General features: G+C 49.6%; 1 protein-coding gene across 2 annotated transcripts; it reads left to right on the top strand.

Annotated features, from left to right (window-relative positions):
• The first annotated feature begins 576 nt into the window (after positions 1–576).
• ism1 (isthmin 1) lies at positions 577–10,471 on the top strand. 2 transcript variants are annotated; one of them, XM_003964236.3, is made up of 6 exons: positions 577–1,397; positions 5,736–5,951; positions 6,745–6,988; positions 8,528–8,671; positions 8,772–8,861; positions 9,170–10,471. In XM_003964236.3, exons 1-6 carry the CDS (start codon positions 1,260–1,262, stop codon positions 9,685–9,687), a joined length of 1,350 nt encoding a protein of 449 aa, XP_003964285.1. In that variant the 5' UTR covers positions 577–1,259; the 3' UTR covers positions 9,688–10,471. The 2 variants fall into 2 exon arrangements, with proteins under 2 accessions (XP_003964285.1, XP_011601823.1); XM_011603521.2 differs by having other exon boundaries at positions 5,733–5,951.
• The last annotated feature ends 63 nt before the right edge of the window (positions 10,472–10,534 follow it).

Raw genomic sequence — 10,534 nt, 5'->3', positions numbered from 1 at the left:
CCTTTGAAGGCGACAATGAAAGGCTTTGGGAAAGGCTAATCCCCTCACGCCATTTGTCTTCACTGAAAGTGTTATTACTCCTTCCTTTAGCAGCACTGAAGAGACCCTGGTGCCGCTGCACGGATGTCAGCGGGAGAGGAAGGACCCCCTGTAACGCGCACCCGGGTGTCTTCCTCTGCGCTGCTGCGCACCGGCGCGCCCACTTCACCTCCGAGGGTCACCGAAATCACTGAGAGAGTGATTATTGAGAGCGGTGCGCCTCTTTTTCAGAATCTAGGGACGTCTTTGTTGGCCACAAACCCTGTTCGTGACGGGAGTAAAACCTTGCGTAAAGATATAGAAGAGTAAAGGTTAAAAACAAAATGTGTGTGTGTGTGTGTGTGTGTGTGTGTGTGTGTGTGTTGGGGGCCGGGGGGGGTATAATAAAAACGTGGTGTGTTTAAAGGATGTTTGCTCTTCCAGGGGAATATTTGGGGTAAAAAAAAAAAAACTGGAACGGACATCAGGTTGAGGGACGAAAGAGTTAACCAGGGGGAGGGCGTCTGAAAGGGGCGTATAGTACAAATCCACTTCAAGAGCTCACAACAAGTACAGCGTGTGTTAAAGTGAGCCGTGGTTTGAGTCGTTTCCTCCGGGTGGGGACTCTTTTTCAGTGGGCTCTCAGTCGGTGGAACCATGGATGAAAACTGTTCGTGAAGCGACCACATCGCTGTGAAAACTTTACTGAGAGGATATTTGCTTTTATTGGGCGACCTGGATATTTAAAAAGAGGTGTCTCATCGAGGTGGAAAAAAATGTGGACAAAACAAGAAATGTGCACACCGGCCGGAGTGGAACTGGAGACTGAGGCGTGAGACTCGCAATGTGGCGGGGGCACCGCGGAGCTGCGACTTTGGCGAACGGAGCGTGTTCATGGTGCGCACTGGAGTCCCGCACTGGCTACGCGGTGTTAACTGGAGGATCAGCTATACCAGAATTCATTAACGAAGACAGTCCCAATTAACTCTTACCAGAAAAGACAAATAACTTCCAAATAAAACAAGACATTGGGTCAACAACTAATCAGAAACCATTCGTTTGCACTCGGCTCCGATCATTTTCCCTTCATTATTGCATTTCTGATCCCCGAAGTGGCTCCCAAGTGGTGTTGCGGCTCCACGTCCCCGGCGGATCCGGAGATTGGAGTCTCTGCACCGGGAGGAAGCGGAGTCACCGCTCCGACCACAGCGCAGGCTTCCAAGAGCAGCCGCGTCAAGAGGATGGTGCGACTGGCGGCGGAACTGCTGCTGCTCCTGGGACTTCTTCTCCTCACCTTGCACATCACAGTACTGCGGAGCAGCCCGTTGCCTCAGGGGAATGGGAACGCCAGCTTGGATCAGGACGCGGCGCTTCGAGAGGTGAGTTGCGAAAACTCTGATTTGGCGCGTTCCAGGTGGGGGAAACCTGATCCGAGAGATGACAGCTGATATCTGACCGCACATGGGTCAGATAAAATCCCCAGGAGTCAGTGCCTCAGGTGGGGGATTGATGACATGCACACGGATGTGGAGTCCCCAAGGTGTCCCATGTGGCCCCTGGCCAGAGGGGTGGAAGATGAGCCCCGCCTCCACCTGAGGCCGGTTTGGGGTTAAAAACGGGCTCCAGGCGCCTCTCTGTCACCACCGGCTCCTCGCTGTCACCCAGCTGGGGGGCAGAGTGACCTGAAGCCCGGAAATGAGCCCAAATCTGCACTCAGGAGGTGGAAAAAGGTCACAATCATTTATGACTTGTTTAAGTTTAGTGGCCTATTGTGGCGCAGTTTAGAACCGAGTCTCACTTAAAGTTCATAAAGGAGGCATTTGTCAACATGACGCCGCTTTACATGGGTTTAAATGTATAACTGCGGGTTCGACACTCAACGTGAAGGTCTCCGTCTCCGGGAGAGTCTCAAATCCTCAACAAGGACTTCTTATGTGTTAAATACTTCAGCTGCTCGATGTATATTTAGCATGCTACTGAACTACAGGCCTCTAATGCCTCAGTGGTAAATGCTCACCCATGTAAAATCTTTACAATAGCTGACTGGAAATGAATGGAAAGATTTTATTTTTTTACCCATAACACACCACTCTGAAGGTAACTTGACTTATCTCCACTGTCAAAGCCATCACTGACCTGTGTGTGTGTGTGTGCGTGTGTGTGTGTGTGTGTGTGTGTGTGTGTGTGCAAGCATGGGTTAGATTGGTTATTATGGTATGCAAAGATACAGAAATATTCCAGGAATTTATCAAGTATTGGTCACAGAGCCCGCCACTAGATTGCGCAGGCTGCTGAGACTGTGAGGCAGCTCCCTCTCAGCAACTGCAGGAAAACCACCTTAGAGGTGCCTTCCATTCCGTGCACCATCAAAACACGGTCCTGGCTGAACCTGCCTCGCCAGGTAGCCACCAAAGAGGGTGATGTCACCTTTTGAGAGGCCTCGTTGAGGCGCTCTGCACCTGGAAGTCTCATTCGCCCATGATGTAAATGTATATTTAACAGTGTTAATTACACACACCCACACACTCATCCTTTAGGACTTTCATAAACATAATACATTACCCATCTCCCTACCCTAACCCAACCATCCCATACCTTCACCTCAACCTAGAACCCTTTGAGGACCAGCCAAAATGTCCTCACTCCCCAAAAATGTCCTCCCTTTGCTAGAATGCATATTTTGGTACTCAGTGTGTAGGAAGTACAAGAAAACACACACATAAACCTACAGACACAGTGTGAGGTGTGTGGCAGGGGAGGGATAGTTTTCACTTCCAGCTACTGAAGGGGAGGGCTGAAAAGCATCTGGCACAATGTGCACTGCCTTCATTTCCTGCCAGCCTCCCTCAGGGGACGGACCCCCGAGGTCCTCCCGATTGAAAATGGAGTCATGCTCCTTTAAGCAGCCCTCACAAAGTGAGAGAGGGGGAAGCAGAAAAAGAAGACGAAGAGATCCTCTTGGGGGGGGTCTGTCTTGTGTGTGCAAGAGTGCATTCATGGCTGTGGAGGCAGCAGGGGTGGATGGATGGTGGGTGACTTCCTGGGAGGCCCCCAGATCAACCAAGGAGGGGCGTCACTCTCGAATAAAAGCGTTGAGGATGCACTAGATGCCGATTTATTTTTAGCGGCTCCAACAATAGTCCCATCGCTGCGTTTCATTGTTGGGCCACGTTTGAAGGCCACGCTTTTGGCACCATTCGGACGTGTTTATCACGGGACAATGATGTTATAGATGAAGCATTGTAAAACCAGTAAAAACAGATCTTTGCGCACGTGAAATAATCTGGATCCAATTTTTTACTGATTTGAAGATGGACCCTTTGGATGAGGAGCTACAAACACACAGTTGGAGTTTTTCCACCTCTGCAGCTGCCAGGAGCAGCTGAACCCGTGATAGATCTGAAGAAGTTGTGAGATTCTAAACCACATCACCACACGCCAACACTGTCGAGATGCTGCAACTGTTTCCCTCTAAACCACTGGAAAAAGTTGGAAGAGTGCAGGAAACAAGACAAATACACAAACGGCTCAAACCTTGGTCCCAGTTAATCACAAGGCTGCAAATGAAGCCTCATTCTCTAAGTTGACTATTATATTTTCATTTCCAATAGTGAAAGAAATTCTGAATTCAGGTAAAAATTGCTGCATTCTTCCTGTTTTATGATACCATCAGAAACTAAAGCACAGATCCATTTGCATTAGTGCGAACACAACAATGTTTAACCTAAACGTGTGTTTTCAGAAGGCTCCAGTGGTTCCTGGGAGTAAAGCACGTTCACAAATGTCAAGAGTTAGAGGTGATTTAGAGACGAGATTAAATGAACCACATTGATGCTCGGGTCCGTCAGCTTTTGACACGTGTTACAACGTGGAACAACCACTGAAGATCCAGGATTTGGCTGGACAACCGAGAAGCTATGTGCCCGTCATCCGGCACGCTTCACAAGCTGACATTTTGCCTAAATCCTGACACATTTGCGGAGCCATCTGCTTCACTTCAAACCAAATAATGGAGACAGCGGAAAGATTTGAGATGAGGCAAAGTTGAGGAACAGATGCTTTGTGTGTTTTAATCCGCCACATGTGGATTTCTGGGAACGTTATCTCCATAGGCAGGTGAATGAAAACATCCTCGCGGTGAAAAAAAGGGGCAGAATTCTTCGGTGGTTGTGGATTGCGTGGCCGTTGAGAGATTCCTGGCAGCAGGTTTGAATTATTGTAGAGCTACATGTGTGGCCTGCAGTTATTTGCTAATTAGATAAGCTAAAATCTGAGCCAGCCGGCACCTGTTTATTGCAGCAACTGTTGACTGTACTTACGTGGCAGCCGAACCTGGAAGTGTTGCTTCGGGCACATTTACGGTTACAGTTATAACTAGGAGGACCTGGAATGTGAAGTAAGCATGGATGCCCATCAAATTAGCCATGGCTATTTGTGCATCATTTAAATGTGCAATAGGACACAGTTAAAAATGTCTAGTGTTATCTACAATCAGGTGCCATGTTTGTACGTGCACGCTCCAGCAATCCGAGACAGCACAGCGAGACTAAAAGGATGCCGTCGGATAGGAGACTTCACCCACACTTCCCTAGTTACAGTGGTGAGGCTGAATTTTCATTTTGGGGATGACCTATCCCTTTAATTTTAGCTGGGAACCGCAGGCGAAATGCAGAACCACCTTCTGTTTATCCTGAAAATTATGGGTAGCGGAATGATTTTAATTATGGTATCAAGAGTATGGGTGAAAAGAAAGTTTTCCTTGGTGCTAATGCTGAATGGGAGCCTGATGAAGCCCTTTCTTCCATTTGAGTCACACATGCATCCATAATTCTTCTCGCCTCGCTGTGCGACTCCATTTGCCGTGTCCATGTTGTCCCAGAGTGCACCTACGCTGGGCAGAAACGGCCCTGCTGGGGGCTTTTATATCCACCACAATGTGGCTGAGCTAACACTTTGTCTGTGACTGGCCACCGCAGCCGTACAGCGCCGCTCGCCGTGCTCTCTGCCTCCGACTGGCCACAAAAACACTGCGGAGGAAGAAAAAAGAAAAGGAGCAGCAAGATTGATGGCCTGCTTTGATCCTATTCCTGCCACCCCAAAATGGATGATTGCTGGCTACTTATGGCTGTCTGTCCAAGTGAGGAATAATTGTTCCTTCTGTGAATACCTGACAGGAGACATGTGCTTTAACTGTTCATTTGGGACAAATTTACGGTCTCTGTCAAACAAACTCGAGGTTTTTGGGGGTTTTTTTCTGTCTTCATGAAGGCAGACGTAATTATTTTTGCAATGTTTGCTCAGGCTTCTCTGTATAGCTCCAGCACAGGAAACCCTGACACTGCTCTATTCTTCTTGCCAACACCAGAGCCTGCTAAAAATGTCAACATTATATTACTATGGTAAAGAAACAACATATTCTGTGAGTTAAAAGTGGAAAAAAATATATAGTCGGTGTGCAACAGGGACTCTGAATGGAGACTGTGGGGAGGCTATTTTGGTGGGAGACAGGCGCACAACACCGTTTCATTGGCTTTTTGTAGTCAGGAGTGTCTGTCTGTCCACAGGATTAATGACAGAGGTCACAGCCACATGAACCTCTGTCAACATGAGAAATCAATAAAGTTGCTGAGTCCAGGCCATGCGAGCGGGCGAGCCTGTTTCTATCCTGAATCCAAAACCCACTAACACGATCAACCTTCCTTCTGTCTCTTCAGCAGAACAGTATTAATGTAAAAAGAAGCTCTTCTACCAAACTGGCTCCTGAGGAGCGGAGATCTGGACCAGAACACCGGCTGGCCCACAAACCTTCCACCCTCCCGTGGGCGCAGGGGAGCAGCGTACGCAGGGACAGCCCCGGAGCGTTCCTCCTGGATCTGCACAACTTCCCCGACCTCTCCAAGGCCGACATCAGCCGCCAGAACCCCAACATACAGGTGACCATGTGTGTCCGCGCACACCTGCTAGCGGCGCTTTGATGCATTCTCTCGCTCGTGCGACATGGCTACTCAAGCACAGAGGGCAGGAAGAGCAAACATATAGGAGGAAAACAGCTTGGTGCACATCACCACCCCCTTTTTACGTCTCCTTTCACACGTCCTGGCTCAGGGAGCTCAAGACAGGCGCTGCATGTCTCACGTCCACTATAGAGGCAGCTCACACAGACACATAACCACCAGCCCCTGTGCAGAAGGACAGACACCAACATGTGAGGCAAACTCTCGCCTTTGACTCCTCCGGCGACGCAGATGGCCAAGTAACCGCTGCCATGTTCAAATAATTCCCCCGTCTAATCCAGCGAGGAGGTCTTTCTCTTTGAAAGAGCATCGCTGCTAAATCCGGGCACGAACAAAGTGTATTAACATCTCAAGATGTGGGAAGAGAGGGGAGCGACCGATTGAACAAGGGCGTGAGGCTGCGGGAGGGGCGGGGGTGTTGGGGAGGGGGTCTTTGATCCTGGGATTCATCTGGCTTTCATGGTCTGGAGGAGGCCTAAGTAGCCCTTTGAACTCCGTGTTTAGGTGGAGAGAGCCCGAGAGGTGGGAGGGTGACTGTGGGGCAGGGGTGAGCCCCCCCCCATCTGGGAGGCACATGTGTTTGGACAGGAAAGGGGGAGGGTGGCTGTATCACGTGGTGGCTAATCAGAAAAGGCACGCTGATGAAGCAGTTATCTCCAGAACTGCTCCTTGGTTGCTGCTGCGTTAACCGGACTTCTGCTGCCCCACGCAGGTGACCATCGAGGTGGTGGACGGGCTGGAGAGCCACGAGGCGGAGAAAAGCCTCCGCAAGGAGAGGAAGCCCAGCTGGCCCTCTCCCAACTGGAGAAACTGGTGGCCGCACTCACCCTCTTTCCCCGCACGTCACAACGAGGAGCACGACCAGAACTACGGGGGCAACAATGAAGACAGCAACTTCCTCAGGCCCTCGACAGAATGGGAGCGGCGAGGAGGTGGCAAGTCTCCAACCGAATACGGTGAGAGCGATGGACAGCAACCGGCTCTACACGCTCCAATCTGTACATTCACCCCCAGTGAGCGTTCAATGAGGAGCTCGTCCTGCACCAACTTTGCATCTGGCCCATGTTGCCGTGCGCCCACACCAACAGGAGTGCACGTGCTGTGATGGAAATCATTAAAGCCAGTAAATAGTAGCTCCAAAGCAGTGAGGACAAAATTATTTCAAACTGTAGCCCCTGTTTGTCAGGCTTATCATCATGGCCGTTGCTCCGTCACCCTTAATTTCATATCATACAAGGAAGGTGTAATTAACATAATTGAGAACAGCCAGTTTCTGTCAGCCATTGTGGGCCGCTGTTCTCTGCGTGGGGAGCCGACAGATTACTGCCGAGGTTCCTAAAATTCTCTCTGCGTAGCAACTAGCTCAATGGCCACAGTATGCTATGGAAAAGGAAGAGCAGGGGAGCCCGATGGCTATCTGTAGCCATCTCGAAATTCTCATAATGAGGGGCAGATGGTGGGGAGGGGGAAGGAATGGGTATATTAAGGTTTGGATCCCAGCCAGAAATATTTGCAGCCATGTTAATTCTCCTCGTCGATGGCGTGCGGCTTTCAAGATGCGTGCGTTAGTGTGCGGTAGGGGCGGTGGTGGAGCGAGTCGGTCATAGAGCCCAGCATAACTGTTTCCATGTACAGCCATTACAGTGATGTGTTCAAAGATAATTGGAGTTAAAGACTTAAGTCCACGATTTGTTGCCATTTCACTACCTATTTTGAGACCAGCCATTCACAGACGGGGCGGCCGCCTGGTGACGCTGTCGGGGCTCTTTAGACTTGGGTTTAATGCACTTCAGCAGAAAATGACAGTTCCTCACCTTTGGGGGCTGCAAAAGTCATTGAGGACAAATGGAGATCCAATCACTGAAACCATCCTCGGAGGTGGTCCCGAAGACTTATGACCACATTCTTTTGGTGGTGAGAAAGCAAAGGAGGCCACAAATAAAGGACGCTCTAATCAGGCCAGCAACACCACCTAAAGAAATACTTCACCAAAAGCACACATAAGTACAGTGTGTAATAGTGGAGCTAAACCCTTAAATTCATACGTGCTGTCGTTAACATACGTCAGATTCATGCAGTTTTTCATCGTTTCCCACAATCCCCTGTTCAGTCACAAACACGTTCCAGGAATCACACAGTTCCTCCAGTGTTGATGCAGCGTGATCTGATGCAGCCCCACGCTGGGCCCAATGATCAGATCCTGCAGTGGTGAGTCAAGTAGCATCAGGAATGTCTGCAGACATAAATTCAAATTTGAATCTTCCTCTTCACCAGCTCCACAGCTGCACTGGATGTGGACGATACCGTGCATGAATTAGTTTTTCCCTCCAAGGGATTTGCTTTAAGGGGCAAAGTCAAAGAGAACTTTGAGCTCCCCTTCATCCCCTTTCAAGTCCCCCACTTATTATTAGTGAGGCATGCTAACAGGCCTGAGTAAGTTCAGCATGTGGCCTGCATCAGAGCTCAAGATCTCCCCGTGTCTCTCTCTCTTCTAGACTACATGGATGGAGAGGGGGACTGGAGTAACTGGTCGGTATGCAGTGTCACGTGTGGCAATGGAAACCAGAAGCGAACGCGGTCTTGTGGCTACGCTTGCACGGCCACCGAGTCCAGAACCTGCGACATGCCCACCTGCCCAGGTAAGTCTCAGGACAAAAACATTCCTCACCAGTGAGGACGCCCTCATGGACATGTTGTGGATGTCATTATCTAATCACCTGCGCGCTCATCTCTCCTCAGGTATTGAAGACGCCTTCCGGACGGCAGCTACCGAAGTGAGCTTGCTGGCCGGAACCAACGAGTTCAACGCCACGGAGCTGTTTGGTGTCGGTGAGCCTCCGCATACTTCTGTCAATCTTTCATTTCGATGCTCTTCCACGATCATCGGCAGTTCAGCCACCTGGCAGCAGTGTTCCACGGTGCGCTCTGCATTCCTCACGCTTGGGTTGCCCTCCTTTATTGGTGCAGATATGACAATGTGCAGCAGGAAGCAGCACAGCAGCACAGCAGCACAGCAGCACAGCGCACCGCTCCCTCTCTTTCAGCCGCGTTCTTAGTCAGCTCAGTTAGAGTTACGCCTGGTAAAAACTTCTCGTTTGTCAGGACGGAGCATTAAATGACCTTCTCGCTCCCTGCAGACACCGACAGCTGTGAGCGCTGGATGAACTGCAAGAGCGACTTTTTGAAAAAGTACATGACCAAGGTGGCGAATGATCTGCCCAGCTGCCCCTGCTCCTACCCCACCGAGGTGGCGTACAGCTCAGCGGACGTGCACGACGCGGTCACGCAGAGGGACTTCCGGTGGAAAGACGCCAGCGGCCCCAAGGAGAAGCTGGAAATATACAAGCCCACGGCGCGCTACTGCATCCGCTCCATGCTGACGCTGGAGTCCACCACGCTGGCAGCGCAGCACTGCTGCTATGACGACGGCATGAAGCTCATCAGCCGCGGAAAAGGGGCCGGGACGCCCAACCTCATCAGCACCGAGTTCTCCGCCGACCTCCATTACAAGGTCGACATTCTGCCTTGGATCATCTGTAAGGGGGACTGGAGCCGCTACCACCAAGCCAGGCCGCCGAACAACGGGCAGAAATGTCCGAATAACCCTCAGGACGAAGACTACTACAAACAGTTTGAGGAAGCCAGAGAGTTCTAGCAGAACTTGAGGAACTGTTTAAACCTTCAACGATGGTGCTGAAACCATTGTCTCTTCTGTTTTAGGCCCAATAACAGTCATAGACTCTGTGGAAAGACTTTACTCTCTTTAGAACCAACAGAACCAAAAATCCAGAATGCACAAGAAACTTGTTGACCTCACCAAAACCAGAGTTGTTTTTTAAAAAAAAATTAAAAATAGAATCTGCCTCCAAAAATAAAATGAAACCCATTAATCACCGGGTGTTCCTCCGACTTAAAGTGAAATCCAAGTCTGTTTTTGCAAAAGGGAACTGTGTCGTTCTAGGAATCCTCGTATTTAGATCGTGTCCGTGTTTTGTTTGGTGAAACCAGGAGACCTGTGGTAATAGAATAATGAGATCCTTCAGGAATGTGTTTGGGGGAGGCAGGGTGATCCGATTTTCTCCCCGTTCCTCCTCCACATTTTCCAGGTTCTCCTGTAAACTTGAGTGTATTTAGCATGCTCATCTTGTCTTATCCTCCCAGTTTAGAACCACGTCCCCCACGTCTCAGAGGCGGACCGTCGCTGTAAAAAACCTGCATTATTTTTGTAAAGTATTTATTAAGCTGTAGCCGCGTCTGAGTTTGGTGTCAGTGATCGTGTGAGATTTCTCAGCCTTTTTCCGAACGCTGTGCTTATTTGTTCCTCAGGTCCGGAATAAATCATTGCAAAGACCTTTTTTTTTTTTTTTAAAAAGATAAAAAAGCACGGAATGGGCAATTTCTTTGGAGCTATAAAATTATGAATAAATGTTTTAAAGCTACTCTGATCTTCGCAGCATGTTTATTCTTCCAAGGCTGTAATTTAACTATTTCACGAGCTCCTT

This window comes from Takifugu rubripes, chromosome 4, assembly GCF_901000725.2.
Source record: "Takifugu rubripes chromosome 4, fTakRub1.2, whole genome shotgun sequence".
Classification (NCBI taxonomy): Eukaryota; Metazoa; Chordata; class Actinopteri; order Tetraodontiformes; family Tetraodontidae; genus Takifugu; species Takifugu rubripes.
This window is presented reverse-complemented; position numbering and strand designations above follow the sequence as displayed.